Here is an 18,999-nt window from a genome sequence, read left to right as displayed (position 1 = left end):
GTGTTCTACAAGACATTATTTTTTTAACATTTTCAACATGGTGGATAAATCCTTATATGCTCCCGGCAACACACTGAACGTCAACTCTGCCTCCTTATTACACTCACCCCTACTTTAGTGCGAACAATGAGTCTGCGTCTTTGATGCACACAAGAATAAACGCAGATCATACTCTGGCTGCAGCCTTTACCCGGTAGGCCTACTTGCTTTTGATCAAACTCGATGCGGAAAACCTGCACTCACACAGGTAGGTGGAGGTGAAGGGAATGAGCACTTTTACAGCCTTTTTGGCGAGGTGGGGGAACTCGGTCTCCACAGACAGCCACAAGTGGGCAAGTGTCACTTTACTCGTCTTTTTCTCGTTCTTTTGTGTCTCACGCTGCGCCTCCCCTGAAGCTCTCTGGCGCCCCCCAGGGGAGGCGCGCCTCACACTTTGAAAACCGCTGCTCTAGGGTAAATACAAGCAACGTTTTTCTTACTATCAAATGTACGCTTATTTAGCTACAGAACGTTTGTTTTTGTTTTCATTTGTTGACTAATTTAAAAGAAATGTGATAAGTGGGTGGAAATTGCTGGATCATCATTATGGCGAACAGCGTGGCTGGGAGCTGCCGTAGTTGAACAAAAGGTAGCTGGTGTTACAAATCAAACAATTTCACTCATCCCCCCCCCTGCTGCGTCTCTTCTGAGGCTGAGACTTATGACTCATCTGCAGATCGGGCCAGTCAGGAGGAACAAAGGGAGTCAGAGAGAGATCAGAGCAAGCAGGAGTTAATGAAAACTCTCAGGACTCGATCACACCATCCAGCTTGTCGGTTTATTCTGTGTACACTTTCTAATCTAAAAGGGATATAAACTTATTACAGCTTCTAAACTGATATAAAGTCTGTCTGCTGTGAAAGTGATTCTTCATCATCGATTTCAGTCAAAAAAGAGCAAACGAACTGCAGTTGACTCTTATTTCTGCATGTGCCTCCCAGTGTGTTTGCAGTGGGTGGATGGATGGCTCAGAGTCTGCCTCTGGCCAACATGTTGCACCACTGTGATCTGCGACAGACACAGTAGGAGGTGGTGGTGTAACCCGTTGAGATGCAGCCCTACAGGGACACACAGACTCGATATGTCTCCTTAACAAGGCAGCAAATAGGACATTCGTCACCCGTCCTCTTTCTGTTTTGACAGAATCGGCTAAGACTTAGTCACCTGTTTTTCTTCTCTTTAACTACATTCAATCCACTATAAAGTGTTACAAATTCACATTATCTCTCTACTTTTTCTATCAAAATCCACTCGTTCATTCCTCTGCTATTTCCTATTTCTCAAAACATCTTAAGGCTCTCTTGGATTTCCTCTAAGATTGCTTTATATAGACTGTTCCCACCTGAGCTGAATCATTCATGAATTACAGTTAGTCTAAGGAGACACTTTTAATTGCCTGTTTTGTCCGTTCATTCAGTTCAGGGAAAGAAGTAAATCTCCACATTTAAGATGCTACAACCAACAACATTTTTATGTTTTGGATTAAACGATTACTTATGTGGTCATGAACTTTTATCTTAAGGACATGAAATCTAATAGATGTTGATTAAATGTATTTATATGTAAAGCACTATAAAGTTTGCACACAATTGCAAACTCGTGTAAAGTACAAATAGCACAACAAAAGAAAAAAGCTTGCCCTTATCACAACTATGTCAAGAAGATAAGAGAACACACACACACACACACACACACACACACACACACACACACACACACACACACACACACACACACACACACACACACACACACACACACACACACACACACACACACACACACACGTTATTGGTGCTGCTGCTTGTTGTTCTCCTATCATCTGTTAGAACCAAAGACAGTCGACCAATCAGAGAGCAGCTCCTCACTCATAACCACGGCGACCACAGCCTGAACTCTGGGTAACCAGGTGGAGCCGCATAACAACACCTGCAGCAGGATTACAGTAATGAGTCACTGCTTAATTTGAGACAGAGCCGGAGTTACTGAAATGATTGTTATTCTGTTCCTAAAAACACACAAACCTTCATCAAAGAACCGCCTTTGTTTTACTCATAAAGGGGCATCATAGACGCTGAGAGTTACCATGAATATGAGATGTATAACATCCCCCTGAGGAAAGTCATATTTGAAATGTAATTGCGCAAATATATTCCGAGCTGGGTGGGAGAACATTATCTGGAAGTGAAAACATTATAAAATATTCATCACAAAAGAGCCACATCTATCCCAGTGAGTCAAATGTTTAGTTTAACCGTTTTTAAAGAAGAATTCAACATGTTCTCAAGTTATACGTGGGCTTTCAAGATAAGAAGAATGAGTATTTTAATTCTCGAGCTGAATTAGATGAACCTACCATGAATCATTCCGACATGGGCGCTGTGAACCAAGACATCTTAAATTATGAGAGTTATGGAAAGATGACGATCGTATTGATTCAGCCTCATGTGGAGTATTCCAATTTCAGATGAATTATTCTTTAAAAAGGGAGGCTCTGCTGTTTTATGTTTCACTTATTGACAAGAAATATCATTTTAAGACCAAAAACAAAAAACAATCCTCATAGCCAGTAGCTAAATACTTGATCCTATTCCTCTGCACCACAGAACTTCCTTGCTGTTCACAAAACATTGGAACGCATCAATGAGCCATGCAGTTACAGTTTGCGACATGTGGAGGCACTCCCACCGTCCTGCTGCTGTAAATACGCACCAGAGCACCAAATGTGCATTCATCCACAGCTTAGAATCGTCCCCAATAAGTGCACTATTTTCTCTCTTTTATGTAATGTTTGAGTGCCCGGCACTTTTGGGAAATGACCTTGCCTGTTTAAAAAACTGAAATGAATGGTTTGTGAGCAGGTTTCAGCAAATATCTGAATCCTCAGTAGAATCCATTTGGCTGTAGTGTGAGACAGATAGAGGAGGGGAAGTGGGAAAGTACTGATGAACAAACAGAAAAGGACAGAAAAGATAGAGTTTAGGGTTAATGATGTGGCACAGTGTGGAGCAGACATCTTCAGTCATTTAAACGGCCATGTTTATCAGCGGGAATGTGAAATCAAATATTCTATTAACCTATCACATAAACATCTTAAATCAGAATAAACACTATTGTAGTAAACAGTCACGGTGATAAGGCAGGGTTGAAGTGAGGTCTCTTGTGTGTGAGTGTGTGTGAGAGAGTGTGTAATGCACACACTGCTGTTTGAAGCAGTGAGGGGAGGGGATGAGATTAGTACAACAACAGGGAAAAGGTCCGGCGATGGTTGCCATGGTAAATATGGTTCCCTGTCGCGTGCTAGCAGTCCCTTCCTCCTCCTCTCTGTGCCTCCGCGCTCCACTATTCCTCTCTTATATCGCTCTAAATTACAATGATTAAGGGGATTTATTGGCTTTATGTTTTAAGAACAAAGCATAGAAATACAATTTGTCCAAATAATTGGACAGGGACTGCATAACAATGTGATCATTACCGCATAAGGATTGATTTTATATACATAGCAACCGATTTCCTTGTAAACTACCACTATGCCTTTTAATTGCTTTTCCTGCCTCTAAATCTCCGCTTTCCTTCCTTATTTTACCGTCCCTCTCATTCCCTCCCCCACTCTCTTCTTCACGCTACAGTTGGCCGCCCTGCAGGCTCCTGACAGGGCCCTGAACGCTGCGCAGAACAAGGCGACCTTCAATGCATCACGACAGTTTGACAGGGCAGCACCTGGACACAAGCTACCAGAGACTACATCACACTTGCCCGCGTCATGACCCAAAATAATATTCATATGTCTTTTAAGTATTGTGATATAAACTCCACCATCATGTAGCTCCTGGATGTCCACATCCATCTGGATATGCTGCACTTTGCATACAGAGCACATTATATTGACGCAGGTATTACCAATTTGGAGAAAATACATGAGAATCGGAAACCAAGATCATATCTTTGATGAAAGATGGAAACAATTGGTAAATTATAGAAAATACAACATTTATCATGACCAGCTGATGAGATCTGAACATTAAGGTACATATGAGTATTATTGTTGTATCCATTATGTGTAAGCTATGTCTTGTAAATGAATATCAATTTGTTTTTATTTCGTGATTTGTCGATTGTGATGTAGTTATTTTATGTATCTACGTGTTTATTCTGCTATGTATGCTTAGTAATAAAATAATTCCTTAAAATGCACATAAATAACAAATAATTACCAATTTCACAGCAAAGCTACAGGAAATATATTCATATGTACACGTTTTTATATGTTACAGTAACTATATTGTGAGAGCTTCTCCGAGTGAAAGCTGACACACACTTAATTAATAGCTTACTACAAAACCATAAGGCCTGTCTTCCCATATACTTCCCATACCAAGCAATCTACAAAATGCTGTAAACAAACAGTTATTGCAACACACACCTCCACAGACAGTATGCCTACACTACAGCATTTCTGCAGACCATGGCTTTCATGTAGCAAAGCCAATGATCTGCTAACTGCTAGCATGACATAAATTAAGGAGCATTTAACCAACATAGCATGACTGCACACACAAAACAACATTGGGCTACAATGTCACTCAATATCAATCACAACAGCCAACGGAATATTGACCAACCTTGTGCTTTCATCAGCCAGGTGCTTGACAAACAAAAGCTAAGACACACCCTCCTTTGCATGTTTTTCTCCCGACATTACACATTCAAAAATAAAAGCCCCAGAGCCTTCACACTGATGTACTACTGCTGTGCTTGTGATGAATCAAGGAAATCATGGACACTGAAAAATAACATTAATAGCAACTCTAGTTTTATGATGAATGTTTTTGTAGCACCTATGCTAATAACAGCTGCATTTTCAGTGAGAGTGAATCTGTTGTGCTCCTCAGTTAACCCTGTAGTAGACACAGCCTTACATCACCCTGTGAATGGGTGAGGGGATTTCTTCTCACCTCAGAGACTCTTCTGAAATGTCAATGTTACATCACAACAGCTGGTGAACTTACCAATACATAATGAAACATACATGTATTATAACATAAGGCGTGTTGGCCCTGTGGGTTTATTTGGGCTTTTAAAAAAATCTTTTTACTACAATTGAAATATTACACTTTGATGAGGTGGCCTATTGTGTAAAAGGAATGAATGTGCTGTATAAAGAAATAGCACACAGATAATTTAAAGGGCTATAAGAGCCTGAAATGTGTTCATTTAGTGTGATATAGGCTAAATAATGCACTTATCTGGTCAGATATTATACACAAATTAAATCTGTTTTATCTCGCCAGGACACAGTATGATTTATTGCTGAATTCATTGCTATTTCACCAACGTCTGCACAAATCCTGCAGAAATAACCTGGCTGTGTGGCCCCAGTGAACCGGGACGAACAAAGGTGTCAGCAGTCCTTAAGGCTACAGAGGTCTGGATGTTTTTGTGGGAAGTGTACCGGTGCTGCTCACCTGTCAGGTTGTCGTAGCACTCGATCTCGGTAGTCTGCACGGCTCTCCGCTGATCCTCGGTCAGCTTGCCGGCGGCTTGGTTCAGCAGGTTGACCTCGGAGCCCGTGGTCCCGTCCACCAAATGCACCCCTTTGAGCTGCAGCAGCGCCCGGTGGTACTTGCCGATCGCTTCCCGGAATTTCTTCTCCTTGTAGCAGCGGTGACCCTCTGCCTTGAAGTCGATAGCTTTCTGGATCTTCGCCTCCATGTCCATTTCAGCGGCTCGACACCCGTCTGCTCCGGCAGCCGCGGCCAGGCTCCGGCCACCGGTTTCCGGGTAGCTTTTAAGGCTTTTTATCTGGTGCTGCTTGGCTTCCATCTCTCTCAGTGAGAGTGCCGGGAGCGGGCCATGGTGCTCGGACACTAAGGTATGTTTTATTGGGGAAGACCCGAGCAGCGTGCTGTGCATAAAGGATGTAGGACGGAGAGGCAGAGACGCGGCTGAGCAGGAGAGAATTCGTGCCTCAAAAACAGCGTCAAATACCGCGGTGTTAGTGTGTGTTTAAAGAATTTAAGCAAAAATAAATGTCGAAAATATTTAAGTTTATATTTCGTTGAATGAGGCTGAAACAGCTGGCAGAAACACACTCAATGTACCCATCCGTCGCTACCTGATTCCTCGTTCTGGTCGTCTCGCGGAGGGATGCTCGAGTGAATATCTATGGTAGCACGCGCAGCTTCAGCACCACAAACAGCGCACGCACGACAACCGCACAGCATTGTGGGAGAAAAAAAGAGAAGTCGTGAGGCGTTGCTGGTTGCTGCAGTCCAGATTTTATGGTGAAAACCGAAGACAGAAATGTGCTGATATGAAAGATTATTTGTCAAAACAACAATGCACTTTGGTAAACATGGTAAAATAAGCGTAGGAATTAAAACATAATACTTTGTATGTAAACTAGATCTTATTTACATATTATTGGACCATTTTTCTTTTTAAAGGATGGGTCCTATTGACAACATTTACAGTAATCCCATAGTTAGGCTACTATATTAAAATTAATAACTAATAACCTTAGCGGATTGTACATTACGTCACTCCCATTGTTTGTAGCAGGCCAGTCTTCTTTATCAAAAACAAAAAACAGGCTGATTCAGCGTTAACCTAATTTACATCCCGTCAATAAACATCCCATTATGGCCATACCGATTTCAGCTGATAAGGTTTTCAAGGATATGGAGACGGACAGCAGAGGGCTGCATGGAAAGAGGAGGAAGAAAGCGACCTCAAGGGGACGAAGTCTCCATTACACCTATTATTTCTCGTGATGTGGCCAACCATCAACCCACCAGACAGTCATAATAGATCTGTAAAGATTATTGCCTATATTATCCTCTACTAAATTGCAATGTTAAGGTTGTTATCTTGTATGTCGTTAACACAATGCAAATGTCTAAATCAAAGTTTTAAAAAATGTATAGATTTGTTATGATGTAAATATTTGTTTAACTGTGAAGTTAGAGCTATCACAAAATTGGATTTAATTAGACAATTGTGACCAAAATAATTCACAATAACGCCACTAGTTTAACTCTTGGGTCTGTTTAGTGTGCACTTTTTCTTTAGTCAGTGTCAAAAGGGATAGCTTCATAGCTCTTCAGCATGCATGTCACTCTGAAACACCAATTACTGTCTTCTGCATGTTGTAGAGATAGCACTACCAAATTCAAGTGTAAAAAGGCAGGATGTTTATCTAGTTTTCCTTATTAAATCATTTCCTGCACTGAAACGTATGTACTGTTGTCTCTGTGCGAAGGTGTCTAAATTAATTTCCAGTACAGAATAATTACATAAAGGGTAAGCCTACAACCAACTCTGAACAATCCCCTCAACGCAAACACATACTGAACCCCTGTAGCCTCTGGATGCCATCAGTGTTTCTGGCTGCAGCTGTACAGAGGGAAGACGAAGCCTCATTAACATACCACTGTGACAGTTGAGCCGACATTATGCAGCAGCAAACTCATTGTGAGAGCCGTTAAGAGTTTAATCGGTTTATTGATAAATGATCAGCTAAATGTTCCCAGGGGCATATAAATATTGACTTTGATGTCATGTTCATAATTAAGAGTTGAAAAGTACCGTATGTGAACATGACATGCATTGCAAATGTTTTCTGCAGAGAAAGAAACAAACAAGAGGAAAGACATTTGGAAACGTTTCTCTTTTATTGTCCAAATATTTTTCTTTCCAAACTGAACCTTTTTCCTTAATGTCTTTAAAAGAATCATAAAAGTTCAAGGTGTATTTTGCTCTACTTTGTTCTTAAAAACATAAACAAAAAAATCTTAATGTGATTTTAAACATTTAAAGTATTTACAGTGTAACAAAGTTCTGGTGTGAAGAATAGTACACAGGTGTTAACGGTCCACACTGGGTAAAGGTAAACTACCTACTTATACCTACAGTGCCCCTCCCCACTCCCCTGACACCAGGCATCTCTGAGTTTCTTGAAGTGGGTAAATAACAGAAGGATGTCCACAGAAAAATATGCAGCAGAACTGTTTCTGTGTGAAACCAAGTCTAACAAATCTTTACATTGCATTTTTAAATAAACAGTATCGTACTGTGACCCAGCCTTCAAGTAGGTTATAGGCAGGGGTGCACACAAGACGAGTACCTGGAGTCAGTGTTTGGTACTCCAACTTCTAGTTCCCATGAAGCCCTCTGTATCGCGAATGTCAGCGGGGGGGCCATGGGGGATCGGGGGGTGCTAGTGGAGTGCAGAGCTTCGTGACCACAGAGCGTGTGAACGTTGTGATCAGCTGTACAGACCGACGTTAACAGCAGCCCCGTCTGTGCACACGGAGACCGGTGATCTAACCGTCTTCAGGGTTAGGGTTAGCTTTGTGACACAAGTGACGGTACGCATTTCAGATTGTTGCGTACCACTTGTGTGCACCCCTGGTTATAGGAAACTTTCAGTACTGTGATAGAGGTGACATGGGTGTCTTTAGTTCAGAGGTGAAAATGTTACTCCATAAAGCACAGGAGAAGTGGAGGAGGTGCAGTGTTTTATTTTCTTCTTTTCAAAGTGTTCAGAGGTGTGTAAAAATCTGAATTGACTATGCAAGTCAATCCAGGGCTGAAGTTTAGAAGCCTTTCATTAACGCCTTTTCTACTTACCCGACATTAGAGGTAATACATGATGGTAACAAGAAGAATGTAACAATCACCTCCACTACGGAACTATTCCTTCGGGAGAAAAGGAAAGTGTTGGCAGCAGCATCTTTATTTGAGGAGTGCGAGGGTAAAATTAAAACCACCGTTATGGCAGCTTGGTTCATGTCATGCTCATGCTTTAAGTTAAATATAATTTTTTTTTTTTTACAGAAAGATAAATGCTAGATATGATTGAGACATGATAAATAGATTCCAGATGGCGCATCATAAATCACAGAAAACATTGGTTTAGGGTCCATTCAAATGTGTTTTTCCAATGGCAGTGTGATTTAGGTAAAAAAAAAAACATCAAATTGTATCCAATTCAAACAGTCCATCAACTCAAAAGAGGAAAAGGCTCCGAGCTGCATTTACATGTTTCCAGGAAAAATGCAAAAACAAAGAGTTGGTACAAATTCTATAAAGGACGTGTCGAAAGATTCTGAATACTTTCTTAGGGATCAGCGTTAGGTTTTCTTGCTCCCCAGTCTCTTGAAAACACTGATAGCCCTGACATCCATCTGGGCCCCCACAGCCTCTGCTCCTCCTGCTCCCCCCACCCCGGTGCTGCTGCTGACCTTGGAGCTGGCTAGGGTCAGCCCCTCCTTGGCTTTGGGCTTGGTGCTGGTCACCCTGTTGTCCTGTGTGTCAGCAGGTAAGGGCGACACAGCGGCGCTCTGGTGTGATGGAGGCAGCTTGCCCAGTCTCTGAAGCACACTCACCTTGGCAGGGGGGAGGCCATTTGGGGCGCAAGAGGAGGTGGGGGTGTCAGAGGGATGTAGTTTGAATTGACCACCCAGGCGCCGTAGGGTGGTCGGTGGTGGTTTGGCCACTGGCTCTTTCTTCTGGGAGGGCATGCTTCTCTTGAGCACGCCGGCATACTGAAGAACGGAGCCTTCTCCCTCACTGTCGTCCTCGTCGTCAACATCCATGTTTGCAGCCATTTTGACAGGCCTCTGCCCGTTCTCCTCTTCATCTCCTCGGCCAAGACGACTGAACACACCGGTGGCCTGCCAGACAAGCAACCATTACAATACAATTCAATACAAAGGTAGCTATTCATGTTTCCTGACAGGCCTTACCTTGTTATTGCTTGTCGTTGTGTCTGCCTTCGATTCAGCCCCAAGTCTTGAAAACACAGAGGTGCGCTTATTACCTATTTAAGGATTAGAGAAAAAGTTATTACACAAATACTATTTTGATTTGCTACTGGAAATTCAAAGGAGAGCACCATGAGTTGATTAGAGCCTTGCTGTATAACGTAAAATGTATGAGGCATATACTAAACTAAACTGTGATTATAATGTACAATACAAGCCTCTGTAGAAGCAAAATGTGTAATCAAAGACGTACTCTACTACGCGTATCCTCAGCAATCCAGCAGAGGATTCCCCCTCTTGTGTTTTATAAGTTCACATGACTAGGGAAGATCACAAGTCAAAATAATGGTTTATTTCCAGAAATTAAATTAGCAGCTTCAAAAGAGTGAATTGCTAACATTTTATAAGACTGTTTTTAAATTTTAAAAACCTAAATTGTGCCAAAAGCCTTAGTTTTACAGCTCTTAGAACGGTTGAGTAAAATCTGTATTTACAGTCAAATGTATTCCCAAAATTGGACTTTGTCAAAGCATGCCCTATGTTGAGAAACTGGCTTTTATATTTAAACTAGGGCTGTCAAACGATTACAATTTTTAATCAGATTAATCACAGCTTAAAATTAATTAATCATGATTAATCACCATTCGAACTATGTCCAAAATATGCCATTTCTTTATGTATATTGTTGTGGGAATGGAAAGATAAATGAAAGAGGACTTCCTGCAACAACACCACGCCGTTATCTTGATTCTGATTGGCCAGAAGACATTATCAAAGATGTTCTATGGAGAAGACGATCACTACGTGACAAAAGTTTTCAAAACCGTTTCTAGTCTTCGGTATTTCCAGACAAGTGGCTACTGAAATCAATCTTACTAACTGCCGTCTTTGCAATTTACTCGACGCGAGTTGGCGGACTTTATTTTGCTTACTTTAACATCATTTTTCATGGTGGGGCTAAGGTGGGGCTAAGCCATTTCTTGGTATGGCTGTAGCCTACCCCAGCGCTGCCACTGGTGGGATGTATGGGGCGGGCCATTCTGCATATGCGTTAAATATTTTAACGCAATTAATTCAAAAAATGAATTACCGCCGTTAAGGCGATAATTTTGACAGCATTAATTTAAACATCTAATCAAATGAAATACAAAAAATTGTGTTTTCATACTATGATTTTTTGTTTTTAAGAGTTATGGTGACTAATGATTAATGAATTCTAATTACCTTATTTCAAAAGAAAAAGGCAACCAGAAATAGAGCATTGTAGCAGTTTACAGAGTTGCAACTCTTTTAAAGAGACGGAACCAATCGGAGAATTGGTGTCACAGGACAGAAAAGACAAGAGTCTAAGATTTTATAGTTGGGTTAAATGTAGACAAAGGACAGTAAAAACAGCAGAGGGACAGAGGGTGCAGGGGGAAGTATTACTGAAGACAGGGGATTCAACTACGAGAGAAAGTAATGAGGGTCAAAGGCTTTCTTAAATCAGCCCGAGTCACCACATTTAGTTTGAATATGAATGAAGTCCATGAAAATGTTATGTATTGATTAGATGTGGAGCACCAGCTTTATTGTCGCGAGTTGTCAGCAAGGCCCCCGGGTCAGGCCTACCTTTCTTGGCCTGCTGGGCCAGGATGCGGCGTGTACGAGGCGTGGAGCCTTTGGGCATGTTGATGATGTACTTGCCTTCCATCTCAGCTGTCACACGTCGGCGCTTCACTGCCTGCAAACTGTTCCCCTCGTCAGCCGGCGGACTTACAACTGACAACAGAGTGGTCGGAACATGAGGATGAACAGAGGTAAGAAATTAGACAGGATGTCTACATAGGGACAGGAAATACGGGGTAAGAGGTTTAATATATTTACCCGCTTTGCCACTCTTGTTTACTTGCATGTTGGACACAGTGACAGAGAGGTGGTTGTCAGGCCGACGGGCTGGAGTGGCCGGCGGGGAGTCGCTGCTCAAAGCGTTGGCGATCATACGAGTGGCAGCTGAGGGAAAGCAGATACATTTAAATAAGTTGTGTTTAAAAAATAAATAGACTAGAGCAAAAAAGTGTTTGACTCAATATTAAAATTAATTTAATTAATTTTGTTCAATGATTTTAGGAACAAAATATTTTTGTTGTAATCTGCATTTAAACAAACCACGCAGTGAGTAGCATTTCAATGTAATGCTGCTACATCATACTTCACTACCACTATATAAGTCAGCAAAAATCATGATACACTATTATAGATTAAGCTTGCAGAGCAGAATACAAAGCGAAGAATGGAGGGTTCGGGTAATTATATCTGATTCATTGTGCAGCTCTGTGTGGGATTTCTAGACACTGCAATGTCAGAAAGTGATGCAGCTTGTTTTAGTAACATAAGATAAGGTTGATTTCTTTTATCTTTAAAAAGAAACAATTACTCTTTATAATGCCCTAATACAACAACTGCGTCATCATGCGATGATTGAGTTAGTTCGAAAAATAACCTAAATTGTTCATTTCTATATCACATGAGGTCTGCTGGTAATACTGCTCCTGTGTGAATGTCTTCAAGTATTACATGATGACTTCTTTGATTTAATAACTGTTGATTCCTTTATCTTCAGGCTGGGCTGATATATGGGTCACATGGTTGTCTCAGTACAATGTAGCAATGTAAGTTGTGTGAAATGAGAAGAAGCACATTCTTTTAAATTGCTTATAGAAAAAGGGTTTTCACAAAAGGCTGCAATGATACAAAAAAAAAGTGAATATGATAAAATGTAGACACTTACGAGAATTGGCAGTTCGTCTGAGCTCAGCTTTAACACTGGTCTGTCCTGAGGAGATGGCTTCTGTGGCCATTTTGCACATGTCCTGAAGAGAGGATACAAATGACAGAGGTTATGTAAGCTCAGCCTACTGCAGTAGCTTTGAAAGGCAACCATTCTACATGACTGCATCCACAACAAAAGTCAAGATATAAAAAATATACTTTATGCATTTATATCAGCACATGGGCAAAAAGGTGACATGCAGCAGCAGTCACCAATGTTTTAATTTTTTGCTAGGCCATGTGACTTAGCACTCTTATAGACGTAGTGTTTGCTGTCACACATTTTGTGAAATGGCATTGTTCACGTTTGGCTGTTTATGCACACTGACGTCGGTGCTTTCAGTGTCCTTCACTTTCATTGCAGGAACAAATCTGCACCGTGTGTTGCATGCAGTCTCTTTTCATTCAACAATGATGCATAAACTAAAAGTGCCTTTTCTGTCAAATATTATTATTAAGATGATTATAAATATTATCAAACGTCTGATCTTACCTGCCTGTAGACCTGCTTGGCATGTTTAAGAATGGCAATGATGTCACCAATGACTGTTATCCCGAGGTCCATCATGATGTCTTTGCTGAGGTCCATCAGCATGTTCTTGTTAATTCTGCAGCGAAAAATCAGAAAAAATGTATATACCCAAAGTCGATCATGATTACATTGTTTTTCAGTACATATTTTGTCTGTTTGGAAAACGTTATAAGACTGAAACATATTCGTTTATTGTATTGAGGGCTCAGTTCATGAAAGAGACTGTCACTTCCCCACTAGTGAGCAATAATATATAAAGAATGAATTGCATTTTATTTCACTTAGTCTGATTAGAAAGGTGCAAAGGAAATTCACATGTTCACAGCACAACACAGTGAGGCTAATGTGTGCTGTACAGAGCAGCCTATGAAAAGCAGACATTGGGTTACCTGTTGTCCACGAAGGAGACTGCATAAGTGACTGCGAGGCCGACTGGGATCCCAGCATCCTTGAAGAACTGAATCCACTCCGACGTGGCTTAAGAAAAATAAAATAAAGACTGTTAGAAACAATACAACAGAAACTATTTCAGTCAAACACATTTATTATGTTAACAGGTTTAGAATTAAAATAAATAGTATATCGTTTAAGAAAATAACTAGTGGTTTACTTAAGAATGATTTTAAATGTAATGGAGTATTTTGTGCATGAATAGGTTAAGGGTCCGAGTACAGCTTCCACCTCTACTTATAACTAACTATATGAACAGAATAAAGACCTGGAAAAGAAAAGTATCAAGTTATACTCCCAGTGATACTGAACACTACAGTGGCTCTAAACGCTAGTGGGGGACGCAAATCTGAGCAGACATCAGCATGCTGCTGACCATTGCCAGCTGCAGGTTATTTATAACACCCATTATGAACCGTCCGGTGGTTTGAGTAACAGATTTAGATTTAGGGTGCACATTAGCAGCTGCCGGAACAATGACTCTGTCTAACGTGCTTTGACTGTGACTGATGATCTAACATTGACAAAGAGACAAAACTCACACTGCGTCTAAAACATAATTTAGCACCTGGAAAGAGAGAGAACCACCACTCACAATCCAATACTTTAAAATAATATTACAGTAGATTTGGGGAACAGTGTGAAACGCTATCGTTTTGGTCAGTGCCGGTTAGCTCGTGTTAGAATAAGACGATGATCACGCTAAATATAGCCCCTCTCAACATGTAAAAGGTCGATAACTCACTCTACCATTCTGGATTAAACCTTCATTTAATAAATGAAAGTGAAAGCAAGTGTTTTAGGTATTAAATCCGTTTTTAGAAACGTTTTTGTTAGCATTCACCATTAGCATAGCTTCAGCTATGAATCGAAAGGCGCGACCGGTCGTCTTCGACATTCACTACAAGGAAACCCGGTTATAAAACCTCTGAATAAATACAACAGCCATGTCTCACAAAAAGAGGAACCACCGAAATAATTTAAACGTTGCAAAGTGTTAACGCTGGCTCGCCGGGCCTTTATGCTCTCACCTGTTGTCACAGACGCCATGTTTACAACAAATGTGTGGTGACGTCAGTTCGCCCGCTCCCGTGACGCTACTTCCGGCCAAACCTATGGCCAAACCACTAGTCATGTAGTTTAATGTATGGACGCTAGAGGACAGCAAAGACTGCAAACTAACAGACAACTTCACAAGCAAACACCAACAGTCAAATGAATGCAAAATGAAAATGTTAAGCACCAGACACTTTTTAATTGCTATATTAATTTAAAATAGTTATGCATTAATGTGTTCATCACTTCAATGCGTGTCGATTTATATGTTGTATTAATAACCTATATCAATTCACTCAAGTAAAGTGCAAGTACCTCAATGTATTACTTAAGGCGTAAATGTACTTTGTGACATTACACCAATTCTTGTCCAACAGGGCCCAGTCATTGCTGCAAGTTGTCAAAAAAAGATTCCCCCTTAGTCTGATTCTAAAATGTCCCAACAATGTGCAAGCACAAATCAGAAACAGTTAATTGTTGTCAAGCTCCCTATTCTCTCTTTGTGAACATGACAAACAGGTTTGAGTCAGGTTCACGAAGAAGATGATGCAGGTACGACAAGCAGCAAACCCTCATGTGTCTACAGATGTTGCTAATAAATAGTAGGCCTACTTTACTATTGGTCGCCTCTTTTCGTAGTTTTAAAAAAAATATTTAATTTGATATTATTTTGAAAATTCAGCAGATGCTGATTAAAAAGTCCAATTTGTTTTAAATAACTTCCATGTCATGTGACCAAATGACCCGTTAGTGCAGCATTGTATAATTAAACTGGACAAGTAAGAAATATTTCAATTATTTTTTCATTTTATATGATTTAAAAAAATTCTGCTGTTTCATCTTGATTGAAAAGTAGTTTTCAATAGTTTTCAATTCAAGTAGCCCAATGAAAATCATGCAAAGTTCAAGCATTTATAAGTGAGAGACATGTATCTTGTAATATGTTGTTTATTTATGAAATCTCTTCACAAATTGGAAAGGAAGTCCATTTGTTCGAATCAGATAGCTCACCCATCTTTTGCTGCTTAAAAATCAAGACACAAACCTTTAAAATCTAAAGTTTTATAAGACAGCACAAAGGTAGAAGCTGCAATCTGGATACAGAAGATCGCAGAGCTCTCACTTCAAAGGTGAGTTAGAAAATGTGTAACACTTTGGTCCTTTTCAAAGTAAAATAAAATAAAAACGATTAGTTAGTTACTAGTTATTAAAAATAAACAGTACTTTATGATGTGCAGACAAATATTAAGCTATGTAAAATAATATTCACTGAAAAAACAGACCAGTTGATATAAAAGCACCATCATTACGTTGTCATGTAATTAACCATGCACCATAAATATCGCTCTTTTTAATTTCTGGAGTCTGATACACATCTTGAACAAAGTTTATTTGGGCCTTTCACTTCTGTAATTTCACATATTGTCAATGTATCAAATCACAATTTATCTGTGTAACAAAAGTGCAACCTTTTCCAATGAGATGTAAATATAACAAAACATCTCTGACAGGGATGGACAAGAAAATAAGCATTGCCTTTCTGAAATGGAGGAACATTGTGGCTGCACATCACTCATAAATGAAACAAAAAAAGGTTGCTAGATAGATTGAAAAACAATTTGTTCATGATGATTGTCTTAAACCTTAGTGGTACAAGAAGTATGTTGAATAACATTTTAATATTGTAACAGAAAGGATAATCAAACAATACCTCATCACACTTGACATAGAGTAGCTGTCAGTTTGAGCACTGCCTGAATTGCTACATAACGTTTATCAAAGAGGACAAGAAGTATTGCATTTCATACCAGGGAAAACATGACAAGTGTACAAATTGAAATAAAAGAAAATCCAACATTCTTCCCATCATAGAAAAATAGGAAAGCTCTTGTTCAGTTAACTCTAACATAGCCTTTGAACATTACTAGAGGATTTCTTATAACTCTCCTAACCCTCTTTGTCACATTTTCAAATTCATTAGCAAATGATATGTGATTGTTAACATACAGAAACAAATATTTAATAATGTCAATGAAATCCTAGGCAAAGAAATAGACGTGTGGTGACCACAGTAAGTGTTTTATCATTTAAAGTCCAAGGGCCCTCTGAGATCTGTTAATAACAGTTGAAGATATAGCAGGCAATTCATATTGAACCATGATGAAATCACAAAATGATTACTGGGCTCTCAGAGCGACAGCTGCTGGGAGTTCACTGTGTTATTGGCTTCCTTTGGAAATGAAACGCTCTGATGATACAAGCAGTGCGTTTATTTATCCGGAGCCTCACCTACAGCATGTATAACCTTCTGGCCCATTACAGCTTGTTATAAGTAGCACCACAAAACCTATGTACATGAGAACTATTGAATATGTTTTATGATTATTCTAACACCAAAACATATTCTCATCACATTTGTATTTGGAGAGAAATCAAAAGGCATTTCTAACATCCAACACCGCCCTTACTCAACATTTAAAACAAATAAAAATGAGGCCTGTCCATTTTCTGACCGCCAAGAGCCACATCTAAACATTTATACCAATGATCTAACGATTGTTTTTGAATAAACATGTGTATTTATTGAAAATAAAGTTTCTTATTCAGCAAAAATACAATCACAGAACATGTTAGTCATAACAAAACTACATGTTTTCTTTTAGTACATATGGACATGGATTAACATCATAATACGTTTTCATCAAGGCTTAATCTGTGGCTCTCCTTAAAATACACATTTCTTTTACAGAGTAACCATTTATTAAGTGATATGTTTATAACGGACAGAAATGCATACTTGGTATGAAACATTTAGTCCTTAAATAAATCTGAACACTTTTAATATCTGTATCGACATTAAATGACATTAGTTTGTATTTCCTCATGTTGTGCTAACTAAGAAGGAAGTGGCATTAAGGTGTCAGTAGCTTTTGGACAGACCTCACAAAGAAACAAAAAAAAGAAAGGCGTTTTCACAAATGTCTAACATCATCATCATAAACATACATTTAATGTAACTTGAATAGTTCTTTATATTGTTTACAAAACATAAATACACATTGAAAGAGGCAGTTACATCGTGCTTCATGTTGAGGGACAGGGCAGTACTTTTTTTCTTCCTTTAGAAAAATATTCTTTTAAAAACTAAACCTCAGTAACATTTTTTCTTCATTGACAAAAATATCCCATTTAAATCTGCAGACATTCATATTTTACAATCATGGTACATGCACACATGTATATATATATATATATATATATATATATATATATATATATATATGTGTAACCTGTATATATGTATGCATAAAGGTTTGATGGTCATTTTTTGTAGTGCACAACGTGCCTCCAAAGTTGCCAAATGAAAATACCATAAAATAATGAAATAATATTTATGATGCAATAATAATAGTAACAGTTGTGAGAAAATCACCAGATTAAAAAAGAACAAAACAAGAAATGGCAACAGCACAAGTGAAAGCCGAGGTAAAAGCAAAACGATCGAACACACAAACATTAAAATATATAACAATTCTCACTCAAACATACAGGAAAAACAAATTGTACAAATTCACAGGCAACGAAGGGACGCAAACTCAACGACATCTTCTCCCCTTTTGTTTTCAGGTTTTGCTTTGGGCTCAATCACCACATCAACCTCAATAAAGAAAGAAATAAACGGGCCAGGTGTCTCAGAGTGGATGCACTCACAATAAACGCACCCCCGCCTCGTCTCCGCAGAGAGAACAGGGGAGGTACAGAGACAACTGAGCCCAAATGTTTCGAGGTTGCCTGAATCGCTGCTAAAAAACGTTCGTCCTGTAAATAAAGGCATTGGTTCACATCTGATTGATTCTGAGCAAAACACAGAGTATCATATCTTCAATTCAGAGACTTGAAAGGGATGATGTTAATATACGCATGTAGGCTCTGTGTTATGGAGGTGTTCTTACTAAGGCTACACCTCCACACAGTTGGCAAAAGCAAGATCTACTTTTGTTTCTTTTTTTATGTTTTTAACATTTGGCTCTTTCTGCATTTTCAACATTTGGTTCCAAAAACGGATGGTTAGCATGGGAGTTATTCTCTTGATCCATCACGTCCACATTTGAGTCCGTCAAGCTTAGTCGCACTACCTTTCCTTCCTCCTTGCTAAACTTGTCTCTGTCCTTGCTCTTAACCGGCCTCGCAACAAAAGACGTGTCCCATCTTCATTATGTGAACATTGAAAAATGGCTCAGCAGAAGACAGCTGCATCTGTCTCGAATCTTGCGTTCATCACTTTATCTATGTGTGTGCTTAAAAGGATTTAGATCCTGTTCACTGCTAGTGTCTGCATGGGGG

The 18,999-nt window shown here is 39.5% G+C and overlaps 2 protein-coding genes across 4 annotated transcripts in view; both read right to left on the bottom strand.

The window, feature by feature from the left end:
* LOC104966774 (beta-1,3-glucosyltransferase-like) overlaps positions 1 to 18,999 on the bottom strand; it is a 265,583-nt gene that overhangs the window by 218,886 nt on the left and 27,698 nt on the right. The window lies entirely within an intron of this gene.
* cunh19orf47 (chromosome unknown C19orf47 homolog) lies at positions 8,388 to 14,707 on the bottom strand. Of its 3 annotated transcripts, none has more exons than XM_010796054.1 (8): positions 14,631 to 14,707; positions 13,539 to 13,626; positions 13,111 to 13,225; positions 12,577 to 12,658; positions 11,673 to 11,798; positions 11,418 to 11,567; positions 9,789 to 9,862; positions 8,388 to 9,716 (listed from the first exon to the last, which is right to left on the bottom strand). In XM_010796054.1, exons 1-8 carry the CDS (start codon positions 14,647 to 14,649, stop codon positions 9,174 to 9,176), a joined length of 1,197 nt encoding a protein of 398 aa, XP_010794356.1. In that variant the 5' UTR covers positions 14,650 to 14,707; the 3' UTR covers positions 8,388 to 9,173. The 3 variants fall into 3 exon arrangements, with proteins under 3 accessions (XP_010794356.1, XP_010794357.1, XP_010794358.1); XM_010796055.1 differs by having other exon boundaries at positions 11,493 to 11,567; XM_010796056.1 differs by lacking the exon at positions 14,631 to 14,707 and adding an exon at positions 14,444 to 14,593.

This window comes from Notothenia coriiceps, unplaced genomic scaffold (assembly GCF_000735185.1).
Source record: "Notothenia coriiceps isolate Sejong01 unplaced genomic scaffold, NC01 NC01_scaffold00037250, whole genome shotgun sequence".
NCBI lineage: Eukaryota > Metazoa > Chordata > Actinopteri > Perciformes > Nototheniidae > Notothenia > Notothenia coriiceps.
Note: the sequence above shows the minus strand (reverse complement) of the source record. Positions and strands in the feature narration are given on the sequence as shown.

Bases quoted from the DNA above. Each gene is read 5' to 3' on its own strand.
- cunh19orf47 (XM_010796054.1), bottom strand. The intron at 9,863-11,417 runs GTAGGCCTGACC...ATCCTTAAATAG, and splicing joins GGCCCAGCAGGCCAAGAAAG to GTAATAAGCGCACCTCTGTG. The intron at 9,717-9,788 runs GTAAGGCCTGTC...CTTGTCTGGCAG, and splicing joins CAACGACAAGCAATAACAAG to GCCACCGGTGTGTTCAGTCG.